Raw genomic sequence first — 27,133 nt, forward strand, 5'->3', positions numbered from 1 at the left:
TTCCAGCCTCTGCCTCTGCTGTTCCCTTGGCCTTTGTCTGCTCTGGGACTCCTGGAACAGGGTAGCCTGGCTTCCCAAACTTCCCTCTCTGGCTTCAAATGGTCAGTGTTCCCCGTTGTAGTCATATAATAACCATATACTTTAGAGAGAGACAAATCATGTGTTGAACTAAAAATAGGAAGAAGCCCCCTTTTTTGTGTCTGTCTTAGGTACGTACATGGCTTGAAACGACTGCTAGTCTTTTAAATTTCACCAAAGGCTGAACTACCTCTATCACTTCCATCGGTTCTAGCCGCTAATAATAGTGATGAGAAACTGTAAACAACAGTTTATGACAGGACATACAACCACTTTAAGAGGCAGTAAAATTTTATGAAGGTGGAATGCAGTTATCCAAACATATAATAACCTTACTCTTGTAGGAAAATGCCAAGCGGTCTTTAATGACTGTAAGTGAACACTGCTTCCCCAAACACCATCCTGTACTATTGGTGAGAGTGCTGTGTGTCAAATGGCCAACAGCACTTTCTACAGCATTCTTCTTTCCTTGAAGATCATTCAAGGAGGGTGGGTGGCTACAGGTGATGAGACAGATTGCATGTTCCTAAGACATTTTATAGGCCGGCTAAGTGTTTAACAAATGTGTGAAGAATTTTGGTCATAGTCTAAAAACAAAGCTGCTCATCCTCTGAACCTCTTGTCAAAGTTTAAATGAAGAAAATTATTGTACTTCATAAATTGCATGCATAAAATATTTAATAGTAGCAAGAACCACTACAGAAAACACTTGCTTAGCCAAATTAGATTCCCAATGCATGATAGTGATTGTTCCACATCAGAGCCTTTGTATTATACTTTAGTTTGGAAAGCTGTCTCTTAAACTCTCTTAAGCTTCATCTCTTTGAAACCTCAGGCACTCACACTTTATTGAAGTAAATATTCATTACACAAATGGTGTAGGAGATGGTGTGGTGGCTACTGATAAGGAACCAGCCATAGTTATTTTCAGGTGTTTCATTTATGATTCTAAAATGGTAGCTTTGGTTGAGACTCTCCTACCTTCAGATTCCAAAGTCAGCATTATCCCAAACTGAAGTTGGAGTATTTTTCTAAAACAGCTTGTTATTTTTGTATTCTTTCAGTGCAGCTAGGTAAGCTTATTTGCTGTGGTTTGTTGGGAAGCATGGTAGCAAGCAAGTAAGCAAGACACAGGAAGTAATTCTTCTATTCTACGCCACGCTGATTAGGCCTCAACTGGAGTATTGTGTTCAGTTCTGGGTGCCACATTTCAGGAAAGATGTGGACAAATTGGAGAAATTTGTTTTGCTCTTCTGTGGACTGATTTGAGGGTTAGAAAACATGACCTATGAGGGAAGATTGAAAAAACTGAGTTTGTTTAGTCTGGAGAAGAGAAGACTTTGGGGGGACATGATAACATAAGTACGTAAAAGCTTTTTGCAAGGAAGAGAGAGAAAAATTGTTCTCATTAATCTCTCAGGCTAGGCCAAGAAGCAATGGACTCAAATTGCAGGAAGGGTGGTTTAGGGTGGGCATTAGGAAAAGCTTCCTACCTATTAGGGTAGTTAAGCACTGGAATAAATTGCCTAGGGACGTTGTGGATTCTCTGTCACTGTAGATTTTTAAGAGCGGGTGAGACAAACACCTGTCAGGGGTGGTCTAAATAACACTTAGTCCTACCTTGAGTGCAGGGGACTGGATTAGAAGACTTCTCGAATTCCCTTCCAGTGCTGTAATTCTGTGGTGACTGCCCAATAATGGAGAGAGGGGACACATAATTTGCCCATATGTCATGTTATATTTGGGCCTAAAACTCAGAAATAGGACTCCAGAATTCTTATGCTTTAGCTGCTGCTTGTACACTTTTAAAAATAAAAATAAACTGCCCATTCCCCCATGCCGTGTGACACTATTCTTTAAGAAAGTAATTAGTCAATTCGAAGGGGAAGTGAACTGCAGAAGATGATACTGCTAGTATTGAGATATTTAACAGGGCGACCTTATTTCCATTAGGCTAGGTGACTCTGTCCTTGCCGTTAAATTCACTGTCTTTTGCCTTCTTCCCTCTCTGGAGAAAGGAGATAGAAATTTCCACATTTCAGTTGGACCTTCCATCAGAACAGAGAAAAGAAGTGTTAGCCCTGGGCCTGGTCTCCTGAGGACTTCTGATAGAAATGTTCCCAAAGAATGGTACTGTAGCCACTGAGTTTGAAAAGCGGCAAGTCAAATTTCAGGGCCCTGGGGATGTTCCAGTTGGAAGCAGAAATTGATAAGAGTCTGCCATTTTCTTTGCGGTCTTGTTTATTTATCAGGAAAGGTACAAAGTCCTGCTGCTCCAAATGCAGGAGCAATCAAAACCAAAAAAGGGCAGTTTCTTAGCTTACAGCTTGGAGCCTCTTTAGCCAGCACCAGACCCAAAAGCTCTCTCTAGCTTTTTCCATGGTCTCATTGTGCTCACAAGCTACTGCTTGGCTTCCTCACTTTTTGCCTCTGCCTCTCTGTTCTGTTCTACCTCACCCCCTGAGAAAAAACAAATAATAGCCAAAAAAAAACCCTTCACTCACACAATCCAAAACCCTTGTGTGGGTTCATAACCCTTCCTTTGTCTTGGGGAGAGGGGATGCTGGGGGTGTTGATCAACTCATCCTGACTATTACGTTAATTGCAGGGTACATTCATACCCAGTTTCAAAGAGGTTTGTGATTGCTACCAGTATCTCTCAGCATAACAGTGGGTAGCATAAAAGGGCAGAAACAGTATTTAAAAGGGACATTTAAAGCCTGTTTCTTTGGTAAATGTTTGTATGTTTGATCCACTTTTCAGTGTATTTTTGAATGTGGTGACCATGGACTGTCAAATGCCCTCTGTGGAGGGACACCAGCAGAAACTCTAGGCCTGGGAGCCATTTGGAACTGCTTGGCACATTTTTCATCTGTATATCTGTATATCTTTTCTAATCCAAGATTTCAGATCGTCTTCATTTTGACTCCTAAGCTTAGATCTCTGTCCTCTTTCCACCTACCCCACCCTCTTTCTTTTGTGCTGGAAAGCTCTGATTTCCCCAGTGCCCCCTGTTGTCCCCTTTTCCATCATCCCTTGTATGGTTGAAGGCTTGAGCACACACTCCCCAGTGCTCGGTCTCCATGCACTTTTCCTTCTTGCACTCCTCAGGTGGTTGAAGACAAGATGCTGAACACCACCTGAATATGCCTGTGGGTGTGGCAACAGGCTGGGTAAGTGGATGTCCTATTATGGGTTATGTTAGAAGCCTTAAAACCATCCATAGGCATAGGCTTTTATCAGTATAAAGTTGAGATAGCAAAGGTGCGGTGCACACAGGTGAATCTTTACCTGTGTCTGTGTGTTCTGCACACACATTCTCACACTTTTATTAACAAGTAGCTGGCAGCCTGGTGGGAAGAGAGGGTAGAGTAAGGGGTTGTCCATAAATTACATTTTTGGTGATTTTTTTCAAGACCTCCCCACTCCTTGTAAGAGTGACACAACTACCACAATTAAGGATCCACCCCCTGATACCTTATGTAACGTATGGACAGCCCCTAACCAGCGGAGCCAGGGTAAGGTCCCCGGGCCAGGCCCACCGTACAGCATGCTCCACTTGTGGGCTGTGGGGACTACAGCTCCCAGCCTGCCCCGCTCTGGGCTAGTGGGGCGCAGGCCGCGGGAGCGGGGCAGGCTGGGAGTTGTAGTCCCGGGGGGGGGGGTTGTCGCGGAGCCGGGCGGTAATCCCTGTGCGCGGCCTGCAGCGGTAGCACGTGGGCGGGGGGCGGGGCGGCCGCATGTCCTCCGGTGCGAGCTGATCCCGGCCCGGCCGCGGCCCCGGCCCGGGGGCGATGCCTCAGGGCGGCGAGCTGCCCCCGGCCAAGAGAGTGAAGCTGGCGCCCGCTCCCCGCAGAGCCATGCTGCTGGCGCCGCCCGGAGCCAAGCGCCCGCCGCTGGCTCCCAGCGCCGGGGAGACGCAGCGCAGGAGCCTGCCCATCTTCCAGGCACGGGGGCCGCTGCTCAGCCAGCTCCGGAGCCTGGAGAGCGCCATCCTCATCGGTGAGCGCGGGCCGGGAGCGACCTCTTCCCTGGGGGCAGGACTGGGCGAGACCCGCTGCCCCCTGCGTCCCACGGGCGGGGAGAGACCCCCCCCCCGCTCGGCCCGGGGCTGGGAGCCCCCCGCAGTCCCCACTCGACCAGGGGGTTCTGCCTACTTCCTCCTCCGCTGGGCTTTCCCTACCCCCCGGCTGTCTCCCAGGGCGCACTCAGCATCCCATTCCCCTGGCAGGAGGAGCCCTTCGTGCCACCCTCGCCTGCCAGGAAGGCTCGTGGGCCAGCGAGCCCCATGGAGTAGCCCTATCTCTCGCTCTCCCACCGCCACACACAGACAGGGGCAGACAGTTCTCTTCCTCCCAGGACAGATAAGTAACTTGTTCCTCCTCCGCCGGGGAGTCTGGTCCCACAGCTATCGCTGAGACATTGGGTGAGTGAAAAGGGGTGTGGGGGAGTCGAGATTGGCCCATAGTTTAGCTTTGTGTAGCAGAGCAGGACAGTAGTGAGGGCACTAGCCTAGGACTTGAGAGTTCTGGGTTCAATTTCCCAGCTCTGTTTCCTATGTGACCTGGGGCTAATCGCTTACTTCCTCCGTGCCTCAGTTTCCCCCATGTAAAAATGGAGTAAATAGCAATGCCCAGCATCACGGGAATGCTTCAAGGATAAACACACTGGAGATTGTGAGATGTTCAGATACTGTGGTGATGTGGGTCATATTAGTACTTTAGAAAGATATAATTAAGTATTTACAAAGTCTATGTGGATTCTTTCTTCAATTCCAAAAGAAACTGCTGTGTCCAAACAAACATTTCCCTACAGTGTTCATAACCCAAACTTTCTGTGCTGGGAAGTGAAGCTGATTGTGTCATGGGAATGCCCAGAGGCCCCACTATATATGAAGCTCCATTGTAATAGACAGAGTAAAAGACAGTCCTTTTCCCAGAGAGTTTACAGTCTTATTCATTTTTCAGATGGAGAACCACATGAATGTATGACATATAGTGAAAAGCTTTAATCTAAAATGTTGTTAGTAATTAGGTACAATGTGCCCTTAGTAGTTTGTTCAAACAGATTGTTTGTTCATAATATATGGTGTCTGACTTTGAGTGTTTTTTTTTTTAATTGAAGTGAAGATATATTTACCATTGAAATAAACGGATATTGGAGGCCAGGGCATAGGCAGTTGTGAGCCAGATCTGATGCTGTAGCCGCCAGCATGAATGCTGGACACAAACCCCAGGAAAGGCACAGCACTAACAAGTCCAGGGCAGTTCTCCCTACTTTTCATGAGGCTTGGAACAGCCAAGCACCCAAGATTCCCAGTTAAGACTTGCAGTGACTTAATTGTATGGGGAAAGCCAGGAATTTTATTGCTGCTTACTATCCCTCCCTTAATCGCTTTCGTACTACTCAAAGAGTAGTTATAATGGTTCACAGTCAAGCTGGAAGGGCATATTGGGTGGACAGGGATCTGTCCTAGATCTGGTTCTATTCAGTATCTTCATAAATGATTTGGACAGTGGCATAGAGATGACACTTAAAAAGTTTGCGGACAGTACCAAGCTGGAAGGGGTTGCAAGTGCTTTGGACCACAGGATTAGAATTCAAAATGATGTTAACAAACTGGAGAAATAGTCTAAAATAAACAGGATGAAATTTCAATAAGGAGAAATGCAAAGTACTACACGTAGGAATAATCAGCTGCACAGATACACAATGGGAAATGACTGCCTGGGAAGGAATACTGCAGAAAAAGGGTGTGGGAGCTATAGTGGGTCACACACTAAATATGAATCAACAATGTAATACTGTTGCAAAAACAAAAGCAAACATCATTCTGGGATGTATTAGCAAAGGGGTGGGCAAACTTTTTGGCCCAAGGGCCACATTGGGGTTGCAAAACTGTATGGAGGGCCAGGTAGGGAAGGCTGTGCCTCCCCAAACAGCCTGGCCCCCGCCCCCTATCTGACCCCTCCCACTTCCTGCTACCTAGCTGCCCTCCTCAGAACCCCTGACCCATCCAACCCCCCCTGCTCCTTGTCCCCTGACTGCCCCCTCCCGGCACTCTCCGCCTCTAACTGCCCCCCAGGGCCCCATCCCCTACTCCTTGTCCCCTATCCACACTCCCGCCCCTGACAGGCTCCCAGGGACTCCCATGCCTATCCAGCCCCCCTGCTCCCAGTCCCCTATCCACACCCCCGCCCCCTGACAGGCCCCCCCGGGACTCCCACGCTTATCCAACCCCCTGGCCGTTCCACGTCCCCTGACTGCACCCCCCCCAAACCTCTGCCCCATCCAACCGCCCCTTGCTCCCAGTCCCCTGACTGCCCCCTGGAACCCCCTGCCCCTTAATCCAGCCCCCCAGCCCCCTTACCATGCTGCTCAGAGCAGCATGTCTGGCCAGAGCCAGACAAGCTGCCGCGCTGTCCTGCAGGAGTGCGCAACCCCGCCGCTCAGAGCGCTGCCCTCGTGGCTGCAGAGGAGGGGAGACAGCGGAGGAGGGGCTGGGGGTAGCCTCCCCTGGGAGTTGCTGAAAGGCTGGGCAGGACAGGCCTGCGGGCTGTAGTTTGCCCATCTCTGTATTAGCAGGAATGTTGATAAGCAGTTCTTCTATTCTACTCCGCACTGATAAGATCTCAACTGGAGTAGTGTGTCCAGTTCTGGGCACCATACTTAGGGAAAGATATGGACAAACTGGAGAAAGTCCAGAGGGGAGCAACAAAAATGATTAAAGGTCTAGAAAACATGACCTGTGAGGAAAGACTGAAAAAATTGGGTTTGTTTAGTCTGGAGAAGAGAAGACTGAGAGGGGACCTAATAAGCCTTCAAGTATGTAAAGGGTTGTTATACAGAAGAGCATAATAAATTGTTCTCCTTAACCACTGAGGACTGGACAAGAAGTAATAGGTTTAAATTGCAGCCAAGTAGATCTTTAATTAGACATTAGGGAAAACTTCGTAACTGTAAAGGTAGTTAAACACTGGAACAGATTACCTAGGGAGGCTGTGGAATCTCTGTCACTGGAGGTTTTTAAGAATGGGTTAAACAAACACCTGTCAGGATGGTCTAGATAATACTTAATCCTACCTCAGTGCAGGGAACTGACCTAGGTGGCCTCATGAGGTTCCTTCCAGTCCTGCATTTCTATGATCCTATCGTTCCACCCCATCCCGCCCCGGCCAAAAAAATCCAAAAATGTAAAAACCATCTGTTCCCTAGGTAAAAGCACCTTCTTAGTTGAATTTTCAGAAGTGTTCACTAATGATTCCTCTGTTTTTATAAGCCCAGCTTGAGACACCTTATGTGTGACTTTTAAGAGCTGAAGAGTCGCAGATCCCATTGACTCCAGCTGGAAATATGGGGGCTCAGCACTTGTTAAAATTAGGCATGAAGTGCCTCAAATTTCACACATGCAATCAGCGAACACTTCAAAAAAGTGTTGACCACAATAATTTTCTAGTCAAGGAATGCACAGTACTTTTCTCATTTCCCTTCAGTAGTTGTATGGTTTGCATTATCACTTGCTAAATATGTATTACAATATGCCACTTGAAGGTTCTGCAGCTGCGGAGTGTGGTAAATAGTTGCTCCCTCTGCCCCAGTCTGTAGCTGGGCAGCTTACATTTGGCTTTCTACTTCCCATCCGTCTAGGAATCACAATCGTATCACACAATCATGTTACTTCTGAACTTCTTGTCATTCTTCTGATTCCTTCTTCCTTTCCTCCGCTCCCACATTGCCCTCACCCTGCTGACTTCTGAGCCCTGTTGCATGTGTCAAAGTGTAACCATGAAAAAGAAAATAGAGGACATATCTCTGCAGAGATGTGGTTTTAGTGCAGAATACACATGATGCGAGCCCCTCAATATGTGCATTTCTAGTCACCGCTCTTCGTGAAGAATTACATTGCAAAAGAGTTTTCTCTGGCAGCGCGGCATCATATTCTTTATGGCCACTAATTACATAGTTAGTGGATGTGGGCTTTTCATGTCAACCAGCCTTCCTTAGGATAGTAATACTGCTGCAGTAGCATGGCTGAACAAAAATGATCTCTTAATGGTGACTTTGACTGAAGTGAGAGCATCCTCCTCCGTGAGTATCTTGGGAAAGGGGCAGGAGGTGGAAGTCATTAGTTAGTTGGAAGTTCTTTGGGGCAAGGACCATCTCTGTTCAGTGTGTGTTTGTACAGTGCCTAGCACAGTGGGATCCTGGACCATGACTGGGGCTCCTGGTGCTACTGCAATACAAATAATAATCAGAATGTCAGGGGCAAGTAGTAAATATTTGAAAATTTGTTTTTAAAAAGCCATTTTGGTGGTTCTGTCATCTTAGATAGATGTCCTTGCAAAATCATCACAAAAATTTACACAGCATAGACACAGTCTACTCTCTTATCTCACCAGGTGATACAAGCTTATACATAGTCCGTGAAACAAGTTTATTAACTACAGAAAACTAAATGTCAGAACTGGTTACAAGAAAAAAAAGTAAAAGTAAAACACAACTAATGCCTAACTTAATAAGCTAAGTGAATTCAAAACAAAGGTCTTTCTCACCACAGTCTTATTGGCTGAATTTCTTTCAGTCAGGGTCTCTCCCCAAGTCCAATGTTTCTTCCTTTGTTCTTGAGGTGATGTGGATAGAGAGAAAGAAGAGAGAACATGGGACATCTACTCTACTTTCTTGCAGTTCTTCTCTTCTTTGTGAGTCATCTCCAGCTAAGGTTCAGGAGACAGAAAGTCTGTGTGGATGGAAAGAAACCCCAAGATATATCTTTGTCTGGATGTAGATTATTTTTCCCCACGCCCTCTTTCATGCCAAGGAATGACCACTTAACCAGGTGATGGCTTATGTGAACTTGTTGACACCTGGCTGAGGTATTGGCTAGTCTTTTGTTTCTGGAGAACTAGTTTGACTGCTCTCCAGGTGTTGAATCTCTCTTAGGCTTTGTCCACTACACAGCTTTTAGCGACACAGCCGTGTTGCTAAAAGTTGGGCAGTGTAAACGCTGTTTGTTGGCACTTTTGCCAACAAAATACTTCCACCCACTACAGCGGAGTTTGCATTGTTGACAGGAGAGTGCTCCTGCTGATAACGAGCCATTTACACTGCAACTTGCTGCTGCAAAACTTTTGTCTTTCGGGGGGGGGGGGAGGCTTTCTTAAGCACTGTTGTTCAATTGGCAGTGTAGACAAAGCCCCAGTAACATCATACAGTAGAATCTTGTAACTTTACATACAATGTTGCCACACATATTTTATCAGGACAATAATGATCAGTAAATTATCAGTTTTCAAATGACATCTCACAAGATATACTTTTATACGAAATTTATCATAGTCTTGTAAAAGGGGTGAACATAGGGGTACAGCACAAACTAGCACTGTGTGCTGGTTGAAACCATACCAGACTCAACAGCGGCCAAGACCTAATAGGTGAGGAGGCTGCAGAGCTGGGGGTGTCTCCTCCAGTTTTTTCCGCTCCCTAAAGAAGGGATATATTTGGTTCAGGCCCTGGTGTATTGGAAGCTACGTGGTTCTCATGAAAGGTGTCCTATTCTCTACTGTCAGTGTTTTACAAGAGTCAAGAAGAATACGCCCCTCCCCCCCATGCACCTGTAACATGTTCAGAGTCCTTTGTGAGGAGGAATCCCTGTTGGTGGCCACTAGAAAGCTGAAGCGCTACGAATTACCTTATTGTTCTTCGTTTGAATTTAAAAGTATTTTCCCCCAAATAAAGGTACTAAAAACAGACTCATAAGAACCAATAAAATTGCAGGGGAATGAAATTGGCATTAATGTTAGTTTCCTGCTCTTTGTTGCTCCTGAGACTTGAAATAGTTCCAAATTCATGTTCTCTGAAGCATTGTGCCTGGTTCCAACTTGTATCTGTCCCAAGCAATGAAAGCATTTTGTCGTCGGTGCTGTAATAGGTACAAGCAGATCCAGTAACTCAGTGCTAGTACAAAGCCCTGTTTTTATCACTGTCCTATGTTTCTGGTTCATAAGACTGATTGTGCCCTATGAAGTAAGCGATGGTTGCCACTTTCATTACAGCTGACTGTGTAGTGGCAGAATTGGGAGCGTGGGTGGGTTAAAGGGATGGCATTTTTGGGTAGCCCTCTGTGTGGTGCTGAAAGAACAGCTCCTGTCTGTGTGTCTCAGTTTCTTGGCCCAGTGTTCTTGTTTGCTAAATATGAATTGCAAGCAAAACAAAAATCCATCTACTTCAGAAGTACTTGCCCAGCAACGATTAAGTTGGGGCATAAGCCAATGGAGAGGAATTATTTGGTGTGGTAGGTGGACATATAACTAGAAATAGTGGGAAGAAATTAAGACAGGAAATTCCTAGGCTGAATATCAGAGAAAACTGACAGTTCCAACTGCGAATAGTCACCCCTGGCAGATTGTGGAAGCTCTGTTATCTGGAATTTTTAAGACTAAACTGCACAAAACACTAAGAAGCCTATTGTAGGAGCCAGTCCTGCAGTGGCAGGGAGGTGGACTGGATCACTGAATGGGTCTCTTCAGTCTCTTGCTCCCAGGATTTTATGGGAGCATAACTTCAAAAGCTTTAAAACGCAGGCCACGTACTAGTGCCATATATACTGAAAAGAAACCACTTATCTGAGCCTCACGAGCCAGCTCCATGCTCCGGCAGGGGCTTCCTAGGAAGGTGTGATCCATCTAGGGGTCTGAGTGCGGTGTGATGCTGGGGGAACCTAAAAAGGAATAATCGTAGGCTTTGTGCTGTGCTGAGTGTTCTTGGGAGCTCTTCTGTAGCATACAGAACTCTGCTTCTATTTACTTGTGGTTTGCCTTTAAAATTCTGTACCAGGGACCAACCATGGGGAATGAGATGAGCGTTATCAAGTGAAGTGGTGTATCTAGTGGTTAGAGCAGGGGTACTTGGGTTCTGTTCCCATAGGTTAAATCACCCTAATTCTTTCTTCCTCAGCTTTCCCATTGGCAGAATGGGAACAACACCTGCCTCACGGAGGGATGAGACTTAATTAACAAATGTTTGCAAAATGGCTTGAGAGCCTCTCATTAGAGATGCAAATGTCTGTTCCATTTGTTGCTGTATAGGGGAAACAGGCTCAGGGAAGACGACTCAGATCCCACAATACCTCTATGAAGCAGGAATCGGCCGCCAAGGCATCATTGCGGTGACCCAGCCTCGTAGAGTAGCTGCTATATCCTTAGCTACTAGAGTTTCGGATGAGAAGAAAACAGAGCTGGGGAAACTGGTACGTAAGGTGGCCTCAAATAAAGCGGTTGAGATGCATGGTCGTGTTGGGTAGGTGAGGACAGCAGGTGGTCAGAGCAGTTGCATGGATCCTAGAACCACAAGGGATAAAGTGCTGTCTACATTTAATAGGATACAATAATAAAAACACTGTCTCTTGCATCCAGCCAAGTGGCTGAGCCATTGCGTGGCTTTTCTCTCGCCAGGTAGGGGCCAGTTATGTTGCTTTTATTTAAAAAGATGCTGGCTAATGAATAAAAAATCAGCTTGCCATATCCCCCCTGTTCCAGCACTGATTATAGGTGATAGCAACAAGCTAGGGCATGCGCAGAGCTGTGACTCTTGGGAACTTGCTGCAGTTGCTATGAGGGAGAATGGAAAAATATATATACAAGATCGGCCCTTTAACGAAGTGTTTCAGGAATAGGCAGTGGCTTCCAGCAAGGATGGTAGTGTCTTTTGTTTACTGAACGTTTAAACACGCACAGAAGTGTATTCACGGCCTTTTCGGTATTCTGAGGGCCAAATGTTGGGGTTTTGGGTGGCTTTTTAGAACTGATCAAATCCTTTTGGTTTCTCTCATAGGATGCACTTAGGGTTGGAGTGTATCATCTTGTTCGGTATTTTAAAAATTAAGTCTGCATCTAAATGGATTATTCCTCTCTCCTCCCACCCTCTCCACAACTTTGTTTTAAAGCACGGCTTGGCTTTTGTTGCTGCTCCTCATGCTGCCTTTTCCCAGTTACGACCCATCTTGTTAGGGAGCATGTGACCCTTTGCTTTTTGCATTGGTGACCGAGAAGCCCTGCACAAACCTGGCAGCCTTTACCCTTCCTAGGACTAGGCACCTCTGCAATATGCTCTCCTGCCTTTGGGTATGAGGGCTCCAAACTGCTAATTCACTGTTAATTTGAGAGTAGCCGTTTATAATAATCCACATGTAGCCCTTTGGATGAGGTGTTCCTGGACAGGAAAATCATTGTGCATGGTGTCTGCCAGAGCCTCTGCATCAGCCGCATCTGCTGTGTCCTCTAGAACTGGTTTTAGTTTGGGTTAGGCTCATGACACCTGTGATATGTACAAATGGCCACATCCAGCACTTAATCCATGGTGAAACTGGAGTTGATGTTGATGGGAGTTGTGCATGTAAATTGTGGGCAGTGTATGACCTTCACTTGACTTTAATTTCTTGTGATCCAGTTCACTGGCTTCTGGGAAAGGGGGTTATATCTTGCGTGTTTATTAAATTTTACAGTGAATTCCTCAGGTTTTTTTCGGGGTGAACTTCCTCCGTCAGTGCCAGAAAATAGTGATTATGCTAAGATTTTGGCAGCTCTCTTTGGGGTAGGTTAGAATCTTGGGGCCTGTGACCCACAGAATGTAAATACATGCAGCCTCCTTAAATTGCACTTGCAGTTCTAACTGGATATGGGTGAAGGGATGCCTGTAAGGATAGTCTGGATGCTTTGGGATCCTTTAGTGTGAATCACAGCTGTTATAAATATACGTGATTTGGTGTCTGTGCCTTGTCCTGCATGACTGTTTCCTTAGGTCGGCTACACAGTGCGCTTTGAAGATTTCACCTCAGAAGAGACGCGAATCAAGTTCCTAACGGATGGGATGCTTCTCCGCGAAGCCATTGGCGATCCCCTGCTGCGCAAATACAGTGTCGTCCTTCTAGACGAAGCTCACGAGAGGACAATACACACAGATGTGCTCTTTGGGGTGGTGAAAGCAGCGCTAAAGAAACGGAAGGATTTGGGCAAATTCCCCCTCAAAGTGAGTGCAGATTCTCCACCTGGCCCCCAAGCAGAATGCAATATGTTGATGGAGAGTGGGGGTTCTTCCACGCCTCTAAGGGCAGTTCTACACTGAAATGGTTAGCTTCAGTTAGATACACTCCAGTTAGTGCACTAGAGAGAGCCTAGCTCCAGTAACTTCAGAAGAACACTGGAGTGACGCAGAGTGATTTGGTTAGCAACAGAGTAATTGGATTTGCTGCTGCTGTGTTCTGCTTCCAGCTGCTGCATCCCCACTGCATTACTAGCTGCAGCTTCAACAGCACTCGAGCGTCAGCCCACCCCCACCAGCTAGTTTAAAGCATCACTTAATGCGAGCTAGAGATTTTTTTGTGTGTGGACAGGAGTTGAGTTTGGAGTAACACACAAGCTAACTGTGCTGTGAAGACCCACCCTAAGGGTGGGGTCCTCGGCATGTTTGACTTTTCTAGCTTGGACACATTCCCTTTCTTGAAAGCCATCTCTTAAGTCTGAATGTTCTAACCGGGCATAGTTGTTTTTAGTAAATGTCTGGAAACCTTTCAGCTCACTTCTCCACTCACTCTGTAGCGTATGGGGCGATATGTGTATAACACATGGTGGGGTGTCACATAGTGGGAGTGGATGGCTGTAGACATGAAGGCCCGGAAGAAAAAAACGTAGCTCTCTTCTGCACTAAATGCCTTTCTAACCTTTTGCTGGTTTGGGTGTTCATCCTAGCAGTCTAAGGAGGCTGGGTTTTGTAGGCCTGTTGGCAAACGTCTCACACTTGAGTCCCATTGATAGCACCTGCCTTGCTCCCATTTTGTAGGTGGTGATCATGTCAGCTACTATGGATGTAGACCAGTTCTCTCAGTACTTCAACGGAGCCCCAGTCCTCTATCTAGAAGGTCGGCAACATCCAATCCAGATCTTTTACACCAAACAGCCTCAGAGTGATTACCTCCAAGCAGCTCTGGTGTCGGTCTTCCAAATCCATCAGGTACCATGGGTGTGTTGGGAGCAAGCATTGCTCCTGCAATGCGATGGATATTTCATCTGTTACCGTTCTGCCTGTTCAGATCCAAGTGCTAGTTTCCCTGTCATGCTACAAGCATTGAGGATTCTTTTAGTGTCACCCCTGAAGTCTGAATGAGCTATATTAATGTAAGACTTTGGCTAGATTCATGATCTCAAATATCCCATGGCCTGAAATTGCAGCTTGTATCGTTAGTAAAACTCTGAGATTGTTCTGTATGCTGTTGCATTCTCATCTCTAGCTTTCATACTTCACTGTGGGCCAGCTGGCCCTATATTCTTAAAATCTGCTTCTCGGGTAGATGATGCTGATGGTGTGACTGAGTTAGATGAGGGCTCCCATTACTGAAAATATTGCACTCTAGGGAATAATTTATTTGTACCCCGTTACTTACAGAATTGTGGAATCCACAAAGGGCACCAAAATGAAAAAATGCCAATCTTCGATTACCATTAAGATCGCCTCCCTAATGTAGTTGCTAAGATAAACTATAGAGAAAATGGAAATCTAATGAATTAAAAGCTCATCAATACTTTATGACTAGCACTAAGTGTTTCAACGAGAAACTGCCAAATGGTTAGTCCTGAGTTTTTGAAGGAGGTGCCTGTGGTGCCCGTCTTTGGAAATATATCCAGCGTGTCTCCTCTGCATTGGAGCACACAGTGACATGGTGCTTTTGGAGCTGTATGTATTCAGTGGCTTTTAAGGAGAGTGATTGGTGGAAAGCTGTTAAATAAACCAGTAATGTCCTGGCTCTGCTGCTATGAAAATACTTATTGTTGCTGTGTTTGTAGGAATTGAACTCTAGTCTGGAGATGAAAGGAGACTGCTAAGGAAAATATGCAGCCTCGCTTTCCCAACTGTTTTTCTTCGGGTTTTCATGTGATTTCTGGCCAGCTGTACTGGAAAGTTGCTGAATAAAGTAGAAACATCTGTTTCTCTAGGGTTGTTTTTTTTTTCCCCATCTTGGTGACAAACTGAGTCCTACAAAGTGCTGAGCCCCCTTCCGGCTCAGTGAATCCAGTGGGAGCTGGGGGTGCTCAGCACCTTGCTCCGTATGCACACATTCAGCTTTGCTCCCCAGCTGCTCCATCTCTTCTGCTGTTGCTAGGAGAGCTCAGAAGATTTGCTGCCACTGATAACTGCTGTTTTATTTCTGCTTGAGTCTTCTTCCCCCCACTAGCTTACACTCGTTTCTAAATCCCCAACCCCCAAGGAAGCACCTTCTTCTCAGGACATCCTAGTGTTTCTAACTGGTCAGGAAGAGATCGAAGCGATGACCAAAACTTGCCGAGACATCGCCAAGCACCTTCCCGATGGCTGCCCCCAGATGGTGGTGATGCCCCTCTATGCTTCGCTGCCATACTCGCAGCAGCTCCGAGTCTTTCAGGCCGCACCAAAGGTAAACCAGGCTGGGGGACATCTGGGGGAGCTGATGCATCCACATCACTGTCTGTTTCCCTGCACAGGTGCACAGGAAGGGCTGCACGTCTCGTGGGTTAAAAGCAATCCTCATTTATAACCATGGCTGACTACTGCCTGGAGACAGGAGGGTACATGTTTTCAGTGCGATACGTGGGGTGTCACCTCTATGAGTCTCTCCTCAACATTAGCACCAGTAGAGGAATAATTGCCCTGGATACAGAAAAGGTAGCGGAATGAGGGCCCAAAGGCTTGGTAATGAGATGCAGAGCTTTTGGAATGTGCTCTGTAAGGATCCTTGTGGACTAAGAGCCTCGTCACAGAAAGCACCATTCCAGGTGGCCAGCCTCACTGGGCAGTCTCCAGGTCATACTGAAATTCCAAGAAGATTAATCTCGAGGGCGTAGCAGACTTGGCAGCGCTGTGTGTATGTGCACAGAGGAACTTACATTGCTTCAGCCTGTGGTGTTCCTAGTCAGTGGATAAATAGGAACTCAGGTCGTCCTAATCTCATGCCTTGCACCAGAAGCAAAACTAAAAAGGTTTAAAGTCTACACTGCAAACAGCCTTTTGGGGGTCTTGTATTTGATTTGACTAATTGTTTTTGATTGCAACGTTCCTTTCTTTTAGAAATCTGCCCAGTAGCTAGAGTTTTAATTTCGCCATACAAGCTGGTCATACTGACACAGTAGTCTAACGTGTAACCAAGTCAAAGCACATCAATATGGATGTGTGAATCTTGGGACACTGAGGTGGGAAAGTGGGAGCTGGGTCTCCTGCAAGTGTGCCCTACTGGATACAGCCCTGGACTGGCACTTGGGAGATCGTGAATTCTATTCCTGACTCTGTCACTGGCCTGCTGGGTGACCTTGGGCAAAGTCACTGCTGCCTCTGTTTCCCCATCTGTAAAATGGGGATAATGATACTGACCTCCTTTGTAAAGCTCTTTGAGATGTGCTGCTGCAAAGCATTAGATAAGAGCTAGATGGTATTCTTTTGTTTGCTCTTCCTCCTAGGGCTATCGCAAAGTGATCCTTTCAACCAACATTGCAGAAACCTCCATCACCATTGCAGGAATAAAATACGTTGTGGACACAGGCATGGTTAAAGCAAAGAAGTTCAGCCCTGGTGAGGAGTTGAGATGAGTGATATGGAAATAATTTTTAATTCTTGATAAGTACGTTGAGGCACTAAACCCTGGCAGCAGCTGATTTAAAATACCCCTCTGCCCCACTCTCTAACACATCAAATTTCAGGCGTTTTGTGTGTGTGTGTTTGTGCTCTTCCCGTCAGCTGAATGTGCTTTCTTCCCCAGTGCTCATCTGATCCTGGGATAAGGTGTATACAGGGCTATCCATTTGTGGGGAGAGTCAGCTAAGTGTGGAATTCTACCGGGCCTCCCGGGGTATGTCTACACCACAGTTAAAAACCGGTGGCTGGCCCCTGCCAGCTGACTCAGGCTGCTGGGCTGTTTATTGCAGTGTAAATGTCTGGGTAACGTGGAAGGGTCCCAGAGTTCAGGCTGCAGCCTGAGCCAGAACATCTACACCCTAAATAGCCTCTTAGCCCGAGTCAGTTGGTATGGGCCAGCGGTGGATGTCTATGTGCAGTGTAAACATACCCCTGGAGCTGTGAAATGTCACCAAGTGGATGCAGCACCATGTAGCTGTCTTCAGGTCTTGTATGCTAAGCAAGAATAGGCCTGGTTAGTGTTTTGATGGGAGACTGCCTTTAAGTGGTATTGTTTCAGTCGGTGGTGCTCTCTTTCTTCCCCCAGGATCAGTACTCAGCCACTGTGTGAATTTGCACTAGCTGCATTTCCAAAGCCCCGCATGTGTGAATATTCACTAATGTGGACTCTTTTCCTTTCCCAGAGAGTGGACTGGAGGTATTGGCTGTGCAACGGGTGTCAAAGGCCCAGGCATGGCAGCGAACAGGGCGAGCGGGACGAGAGGATAGTGGAATCTGTTACCGGCTCTACACAGAGGATGAGTTTCAGAAGTTTGATAAAATGACGATACCTGAGATACAGAGGTGAGAACAGAATCCACTTCCCCTAACACACAGCCTTGCCCTCCCTTAGCCAGACCTTGTTACATAGCTGGAATCTGTGACTCTGAAGGCAGGCCTGTGAGCACTGTGAATGGATATGGAGCCCCATGAACAGCCTTGGCTGAGGAAGGGCATTCAGAGCCTGGGACAGAACTGTGTCTCTCCTGGCTTCCTGTTGTGGTTAATTCCGTTTTCACAGGTTGGGTGTGTTTTGGGGCCCTGGGGGGGAAAGGGGCCTGGAGCTGTCAGAGCTCAGGCTTTTGCTCTATCTCCACCAGCAGCCCCATTACCAGGAGGAAAGTGTCAGAAACAAGAAGAACAGGGTATTTTATTCCCCCTCCTCCATCAGTCTGGACTCATAGCTTTTTTTCCCCATCCCTTTTAAGTTTGTACTGTCCCATCTCACGTGACATAACTGGCAGCAGGCTAATGAGGCTACAAGGGATAGCTGAAGCGACGGGTTTACCCGTTGTGTCCTTGCCCAGCCCTCAGAGAGAGGGCTCCAGCGGGATCTCAGAATCCAAGAAGTTCTGTGCCAAATACCATCAGCTGAGGGTGAGGTTCTGGGGAGCATCCAGCTTCCACCTTGGTCATTGCTCTTTGATCTCCACCCTTTGTATTATACTCCTTTCCCTTATTATGCTTCTCCCCATTCCTGACAAAAATGAGTGTGTAAAGGTCCCTCTGCTGCTGTTGCTGCTCGTTCCTCATCTCTGCTGTGTGACTGGAGGTGCTGCTGGAAGAAGTAGCCACTCTGCAGGAGTGCTGAGGCCAGGGGAGAGTGGAGGCCACTCTTGGGCTGGTCTTCCTCAGTGTGCAGGATTTCAGAGGTGTTAGGCAGGCAGGTCTGCCTAACTCGCCTCAACGGAGGCAGGTGATTGAGGTTGTTCTTTTTTTTTTTTTTCTCTCCCTTTGCAGGTGTAATCTGGCCAGTGTGATGCTACAGCTCCTGGCTCTGAGAATTCCCAACGTTCTCACCTTCGATTTTATGTCGAAACCATCCCCAGGTAAGTGGGTGTGAAGGCAGCATTGGAAGGAATGGGTAACAGGTCACTGAGAATTTGTCTGAAAATAAAATTTTTGGCTGAACCGATAATGGAGAGCGGGGGGGAGTCTGTACCATAAGGAGCGTAACACTTCCTGTATTGTTGCAACCTCCCCCGATGGGGCTAGCTGACAAGTGAACTAATTGAAATCTTCTGCCATCTGGGTGGACCGGATTCCCTTAAGTGCTCACTGACCGTGGTGTGACCGTGGCTGTGAAAGCAGGTGTACTGGTGGCAGGAGCTGGGGAATTCAACTTCTCAACAGAGTGAGGAGCAGCATGGGATAAAAGTAGGCTGGAGGTGCAAAGAATCTGAAGAAATCTTGGGGGGAGGCTTCTAGAGAAGGAGAGCAGCCTGCAGGGGCGTGGCATGGCAACCTTGGCTTTGCTTCTATTTAAAATATAATTTGTGAGTGTTATGTCACTGGAATGTGCCTGGTGGACAGCCCCGGAGGTTCGAGCAGTTTAATCATAACAGTCACAGCGTTGTCCTTCATTCTGACCCGGAGACACTGCCTCTGAGTCCTCCTCACCTCTGCTGATATTGCCAACAATGAAACCAACTGGCTGTACCATTCTGTCTTGATAGATGCCATTCAGGCAGCCATTGAGCAACTGGATCTGCTGGGGGCTGTGGACCGGAAGGAGGATCAGGTTACTCTGACTCCACTGGGAAGGAAGATGGCAGCATTTCCTCTGGAGCCCAAATTCTCTAAAGTACAAATGATAGGCAATAAGCTTTTTATTTTTATCTGGATATATTTTTCCATAGTTATCAGTCTCTTATTCTCAAGCTCCTTAAACGACTTTCTTTGGATTTGATAATGAGTTAAGAGGTTTGTTTTGACTGAATATCCCACATTTACCTCCTGATTCCATGTAGGATTTCCACATGAGGTGGAATGACAAAGTACATACAGGTGCTGTTACCATGATACATCCCTAACAATACACGTTACTCCTGGGGGAATTCTGTGCTACTGCCAATGCGCAGAATTTATGTCCCCCGCAAATTTCTTTGCTTCTCCGCAGAAAAATGACTTTCTGACGGGAAAGCAAAGGGAAGCCACAAGAGTGGTCATGTGATTCTCCCCAGCAGCATGTTTTGGGTGCCCAAGGCAGCTGGCGGCAAAGTAAATCACTGTGGGGCGGAGGGTGGGCCTGGGGAAGAACCGGCTGGTGGCTCCTACCCTGTGCCGGGCTCAGTTGCTAGTCCCGGCTGGGCTGGGGAGGACAGGACTTTCTCTTCCCCTGCCTGGCATCCAGGGCCATGTCAGACCCACTCTCAGATTTCTCCCCTGGCTGTAGGAAGCTGTGTAACTGCTCCCCCCTGCCCCCCACTTGCGCTTCTTGCACCCATCGCTCCTCAGCTGCAGGGGGAGGGATCCCTGTACAGGGAGCTACTCCCCCATCTGCCCAACTCACGTGCATCCAAACCTCCTCATTCCCAGACCCTCCTGCTGAGCCTCACCCCCCCGCACCCAAACCCCGCTCGACGAGCCCCACTCCCCCTTTACCTAGATCACCCCAACGAGCCACCTGCACCTGGATCCCCAGCATCTGGACCCCTCCCCCCCACTGAGCTTCCCACACACAGACCCCACTGCCAAGCTCTATCCACCCCATACCCAGACCCGCCCTGCTGAGTCCCAACCACCTTCACCTGGACCCCCTAACAGAGTCCCATTATTGTTGCATCCAGAACCCCACAACAAGCCCCTGTGCATCAAGCTCCACCCCACACCTGGATCCCCCACTGAGCCGCTCGTACCCAGATTGCCCCATACAGAGCCCTCTCAACCCACACCTGGACCCCCCACACTAAGCCTCTCCACACGTGGATCCTGCCTTGCTGAGCCTGCTTGCTCGCCCCTGGCATGGAGGGACAGGGCCCTGGGGTGTTTCTGGGGTTGGGTGCAGCCTCACTGCTGAGTCTGTGCCCTGTGGGGGAGCTGCACAGCGATCTCCCACCTCTGTGCAGCCAGCGGCCTCTGCTTCCATGCTGGAGCTTCCACATTTTTTTGACAAATACAGTTTTCAGAATTTTGCAGAATTTGTAATTATTTGGCGCAGAATGCCCCTGAGGAGTAACATGTGAGGAGAATGAGTGCCTGATGGGGGCACTGATTCTGCAGTTTTTGCTGACCAGCAGCTCCTATTAATGTCCGTGAGCGCTGCTGCTATCCGGTAGATGTGGAACTTGGCCCTGAGTAGCTGCAGCCTTGCATGCGCTGAAAGTCCTAGTAGACTAGAGAGGCACAGTTTTCCTTTAGAGAAACTGTACTCGTTTGTCCCTGTCATATTCTGCTCATCTAGTGGATGCTTTATAATCCTGTTTACTTCAGCCATTTCCTCTGGTACTGAAGTGAGGCTCACTGGTTTGGAGTTCACCTTTAGTGCCTCTTGTTGATAGGTATGACATTTGTTCCCCTCCTTTCCTCTAGCATTAGTTGATTTTAATGAGGCAAGTTAGAGTTGAAACCAAAGGTTCCAAAAGAGCTGCCTTTTGTCTTGCTTACAGATTTCATACGGATGAGCACGTTATGTTGAAACTTCCTTAAAATAATCAGCTGTCCCCAGTAGTGTGCATGTATGTGTATATCTGTGTGCCTAAGTAGCAGAAGTGTGTAATTCAAGGTTTGTGAGTAGTTTAGCTCATTCAGATGAGGACGACTTAAAGAATAATCCTTAATGATCATTATTGCCAGTGCCTCCATGATACTGCATTGGCATGAGGATGGACAAGCTGTGTCCCCTAGTGTGTCTCTTCCCTCTGTCTTCTGTGATTTTAAGAATAAACCAGAGTTCCCCTGTCTTTTATGTCTGATCCCATTGAGCCAGGAGTTAGTTTAACACAGAGAAGGTATCTTCTAAAGTTTACATTACTCACCAAGATTACTGTGCTGTTGAAATCTGCCAGCTTTCTAGCTGGTGAAACCCTTGAAAGCAGCTCTTTCTCTGTGCTTTGCAGACTATCCTCATGTCCCCCAAGTTCCACTGCACGGAGGAGATCCTGACCATTGTGTCCCTGCTCTCGGTGGACAGCATCCTCTACAACCCCCCATCCCGGCGGGATGAAGTGCAGTCTGTCCGCAAAAAGTTCATTTCCAGTGAGGGGGATCACCTCACCCTGCTCAACGTATACAGAGCCTTTAAAAATGTCAGCGGCAATAAGGTAGGTGGGGCTTGCGGCACACCAGCTTCTGGAGATGGTACAATAATTCGTCCATTGGGATCTGACCTCTCTCCATGTATCTGCATTTCGCTTTGCATCTGAGTGCCTCCTAATCAATGTATTTATTCTCACTATGCTTCTGTGAGATGGGAAAGGGCTAACCTCATTTTACAGGCTGAATAAGTGACTTCATGAGGGTCACACAGGAACTCTGCAGCAGAGCTGGGAACTGAACCCATCCTTCGAGTCCCAAGCTAGAACCTTAACCTCGAGGTCATCTTTCCTCCTTGTATTGTTCCAGTTGGGTAGGATTGTGTTTCAGCCTATCACCAGGAAATGCCTGGCAATGCTCTTCAGCATTTCAGAACTCATGACAAAGAGATCGGGCCTTTCTGCAAGTTTTGTAAATGGGATTTGGATTTAATCCACAAATCAAACTCTCCAGTCTGATATCTAAATACGTAGAGTAGCAGCGTAGTAGTGTGCCTTTCCTCCTCAGGGCTCCCAGTGTGATTTACAAACTGGATGCTTCTAGGAATCACTTTCACCATCTCTGGGGAAGAAGCGCAGAAGCTGTTTCATGGCACATGGCAAACCCACAGAACAATTTAGGACAGTGGGTGAGGAATGCTGTGTCTAATTGGAACTGTAGGAGGGAATTGTAGTTAGGTCAAGTGTTACTATCCATATTGTGAATCAGGCCAGAAGGGTAGCAGCGCTCTTTTGAATGGGTATGTGATTTAGGGATCCTGTTTTACATCTTATCCAAAGACAATGTCCCTAACATCCTTGATAAAGAAGTGAATTGTTCTAGCTTCCACTTGCTCTCCTGCAGGAATGGTGCAAAGAGAACTTTGTGAACAACAGGAACATGACGCTGGTGTCAGACGTCAGAGCTCAGCTCAGGGACATTTGCCTAAAGGTAACTAGTTGCTGTAAAATTCTTCAGTTGTCTTGTCATTGTTTTACTCCCCTCTACCCCCGAATGGCTTCCTTTTACCAGATCCTAGCAGAGGGAAACACTGTGCCTTCAGTTCCCGGTTTGAATATGGTAGGACTGAAACTAACTCGTCTAACGGGCAGCTTGGACCCATCTCTGGGCAGCGTCCTGCAAACTCACAACGGCAGCTGTCCAAGCTTGAATTGGAATTCCCATTCCTTTTGAGCTTTTGGTCGTACCATATTTGCTTTTCAAATGTGTGCACGCACAGTTATCGGAAGGGATGCCAGAAAGCGATAGGTGATGTGGGCTTTTGCGTTGCGCTAGAAGCCACCTGATTCCAGTCTCACTCCCACCGTGAGACTCTTCCAGGCTTGTTTTATGAGATTTAATGTTAGTAGGAACAACGAGGAGTCTTTGTGGCACCTTAGAGACTAACAAATTTATTTGGGCATAAGCTTTCGTGGGCTAGAACCCACTTCATCAGATGCATGGAGTGGAAAATACAGGAGCTGGTATAAATACATGAAAAGATGTGAATTGCCTTACCAAGTGTGAGGTTAGTAGGGTATCTGATCCTGAGCTGCAGGGCACAACACACAAGGGATTGCCATCTCTCTCGCTCTCTCTCTCGTTACTAACCAGCTATCATTACCGATTGAGTCCTCCCGATCGGACACGGGGAATATCCGCCGCTGCCTGGCTCACAGCCTCTTCATGAACACTGCAGAGTTGCAGCCGGATGGCACCTATGCCACCGTAGACTCCCACCAGCTGGTGGCAATCCATCCCTCCTCAGTCCTCTTCCACTGCAAGCCAGCCTGCGTAACGTACAACGAGCTGCTTCACACCAACAAGTGCTACATGAGGGACTTGTGCGTGGTGGATGCAGATTGGCTGTGTGATGCTGCACCCGACTACTTCCGCAGGAAGCTAAGAGCAGCCAAGAACTGACCCACCCTTGGTGCCACGGAGCTAACTGTGGGGGATTCCTAGGGTCACGGGATCAGATTTTTGTAACGAATGTACAGGAACAGTAGAGCTTTGCCTCGCCAATCCGGTAGGACTGTACAGGAAATGGCTTCTCTGCAAGAGCCATACCTCATGCACTGTTGCTGCACTGGCTTAGAACAATCATCTTTTATGACAGTTAAGAGATAAAAGGGGAACATTATACATGTATATAGTATGTTTGTGAATATATATATGTATATATTTGGGGGTGGGGGTGATGGTTTTGGATTCCAATTTTTAAAACAGAGGTATAATGGGGTTGTGTATGAAGCAATGAGAGCCCCAAGGGGACTCTTCTGAGCAGACCTGGGATTTTTTGACAATTGCCCTTGTATCCTTCGCAGGTTTTATCGTCAGAAAGTTTTAAATCTCTATGTATAATTATATTAACAGGACAAAAATACCTTTTTTAAATGTACATTTTTCGGAGGGAGGTGCTAATGTATTTTACCTCATCGGACATCTTTCTGCCTGATGTCACTTTCACCACCTTGTTTGACCCATCTGAAAGCCAGTACAGAGTTATCTGAATAGACAGCTCTTCATCACCTGTGCCTGTTTGTTAGACAAACCTTGCGGGGCTGATAGAGGTGAAGTGCCACTAAGAGAGGATGATCAGTAACCCATATGGTCTGCTAGCAGAGAGACTGCCGGCATGTCTTTCAAATGCTTTGTTAGTTTCTCATTGCTGCATCACCAGCCTAGCTGTGTCTTTTTAAACAAAATTAGTCTCCATCATCCAGTTCGTTTTCATGTAGCTATGTAACGAACTGGGTGCCATGCAAGTAAAACACTTCTGCGGCTGCCCCCATATGGCCACACCAAAGTGCCAATAGTTAAATCTAAGGAGAGGATCAGCCACTGCAGAGCTCTTATAGGTAGTATGTATTGTTAAAGAAGTTGGGTAACATTTCCCCTATGGGTTGGATGTTTCTGCTACTTGGCAACGAGCTATCGTGAAATCTAAGTCTTGCTTGGGCAGGCATGGCTCGTTATATTTTTCAAGCAATTTATAACTGTGTAATCCATAGAAGAGTCATAAAACCGCACATGGTAAAACAGATATTTACAACTGAGATGGTGAAAGAAGTTAAGTATAAAGATCCCAGGCTCTTTACATGGCAGACGGTCTAACGAATCATCAATATCTTCCATACTTGCTTTTCAGCATTCCCACAAAGCACAGATCTTTAAAGAAATCTTTGCTTCTTACTTAGGAAGCCAATCAGACTGTTAACTGATGTTGAGTTTGGCAATGGTCTATTATGCATCTCCTCTCTCCAAATGCCACTTGACTTTATAACCAGCTGTCTTCTGAGTACAGTGTTTTCCTCTGCTTTGCTATTGAGACATTATTATTCCTCAGTATGTGCGTGAGTGTGGGGGGTTGAATTTGGACTGTTAACTTCTGTATATTGCCATCTGAAATTTTTGTGCCAGTCTTTGCCTGAAGAGATTTTCTTTGTTATGGCAGCCAAAGATTTCAAAGCAGAAACAAAGACTTTGTTCCAGACTGAACCCAGAACTCTGGCAGCAGAGAAATTGCCCTCCACCATGCCTGTCCCCACACACCTTTTGTTCATCCTTCCTTCCTTGGCCACGTTAAAACTTCCAAGTTCGCTGCTTGGAGATAGCAGATCACAATAAGTCTTATCCTTCGCAATAGCTCATCTGGTTATTTTGTGGTAAACTTTCCAGAAAAAAAATATGAAGATGTTATTTGCAGTCAGACTTCCTTCAAAAGCTCTTTAATCATCAGATATTTATTTCCCCCATTACAGTTTTACACCAGTATTTTTCTGCTTTTCTTGATTATTTTTGTCCTTCATTAGATATTTGTAGCATGTCAACATTGATTAGGATGCTACATCTGTCTTCGGTATTTTGGGCTTCATCCAGCATCATAGCATCTAGTGGCCAGATTCTACACTGAAGGAAAATGGCAATAAGAACCAATCTTATTTTTTAATCCTGTGTTTTATACAGGGACTAAGGCAGGTTCAGCCAGTCTAATTACTTGATTGTCCAAATATTACTTGCCCAGTAATGTCTTGAATGAGTGGAATGGACTGTTCTATTATGACTGAATGGGGACTTAGAAAAGTTGTAAGAATTTTTTAAATTATATCCTTATGACTACTTCTAAAATAATTTCTCTGGGAGAGCAACTTCTAGTTTCAGCAGAAATCTCTTTGCACAGTTTGAGTTGTTCAGTTTTAGGATGAGATGAATTAAAACAGATTAGATTTCTAAAAGGGGAAGATGGGAAACTTTTATTAATGAATGTGATTAGTTAACATGAGCTGCTCTGGGATATCCCAGTTTGACTAAAATGGTGTAGTCTACTCTTGTATTTTTCAAACATCAATTTTACTTTTTATTTTAAATGTTTTAATGGTGCTGCTCAGGGATAGAATCATATTGGAAAACCCATTAAACTTGTGAACAGATAAGCTGTTGACTTCACTGTGTGATCTACAGGGAGAAGTTATGCTTTCTATCTTGAACTTTTTTTTTCTGGTTAAATTCTTCACAATTACACAGTATGTTGCAATATGCCTTCTCGCCAGGCTACTATTATTCTGACTACCTTGGTCCTCACCAGTGAAATCTATGACAAATACCTCTCTTTAAAACCTGAATTACACTCCGAAATATCTGCAAATCACTGGTTCCTAAGAGCAGCATTACTGTAAATAGGTGCACTCCATTTACACAGTATGCCTAGAATATCTTCCCCTCTGCTTCCAGGAATAGTGAAGTTTATCAATCTATTTCCAGACAGGGTGATACTGAATTTTTACAGGGGTCTAGAGAAAATGTATAAATGTATCCCTTGGTTGTGCCTCTCACTGTATCCTTGCTGGTAAGAAACATGCTGAGGGGCTGGGGGCAAAGTTGCCACCTTTCTATGTATGACCAGCTGCAATTCTGGATGGCATTTCAACAGTATGCTGCTACTTCAGTTGTTGTAACTCGTACAAACCGCAGGGAATTATCAAGCACTGTATATAATTATTCCTGTGTTTATACAGAAACTCTGCATCTGTAGGGGAAAGTGGAATAAAAGCACACTTTATTTGGACAGCCTATTAACAATATGTTTGGGGATTGGGTGGGGGATGGGAGATCCATTCAGAAATAACTAATTTGTACATTTGACTTTCCCATAATAAAGAGATGGCTAAACTCCCATCCATCCTGGAGCTTTTTTTTTTTTTTTTTTTTGAGAGCTGGTCATTAGAGGGTAACATCACTAACATACAAAAAGTCAGCGTGTTATGCCAGGGTGTATGTCCCCTGGTCAGTCCTTCTTTTAAAATTAATATTAGTATATTAGAACTAGGTTATTTTTTGCCTTATTTCT

General features: G+C 46.2%; 1 protein-coding gene across 1 annotated transcript; it reads left to right on the forward strand.

Annotated features, from left to right (window-relative positions):
• Positions 1–3,790: 3,790 nt before the first annotated feature.
• Positions 3,791–26,851, forward strand: DHX33 (DEAH-box helicase 33). The gene is made up of 12 exons (XM_073316027.2): positions 3,791–4,080; positions 11,163–11,323; positions 12,874–13,101; positions 13,912–14,082; positions 15,335–15,520; positions 16,557–16,668; positions 17,415–17,574; positions 18,511–18,599; positions 19,227–19,354; positions 21,609–21,812; positions 22,648–22,734; positions 23,398–26,851. Exons 1-12 carry the CDS (start codon positions 3,873–3,875, stop codon positions 23,704–23,706), a joined length of 2,043 nt encoding a protein of 680 aa, XP_073172128.1. The 5' UTR covers positions 3,791–3,872; the 3' UTR covers positions 23,707–26,851.
• Positions 26,852–27,133: the final 282 nt, after the last annotated feature.

This window comes from Lepidochelys kempii, chromosome 17 (genome assembly GCF_965140285.1).
Source record: "Lepidochelys kempii isolate rLepKem1 chromosome 17, rLepKem1.hap1, whole genome shotgun sequence".
In the NCBI taxonomy this organism is placed as follows: domain Eukaryota; kingdom Metazoa; phylum Chordata; order Testudines; family Cheloniidae; genus Lepidochelys; species Lepidochelys kempii.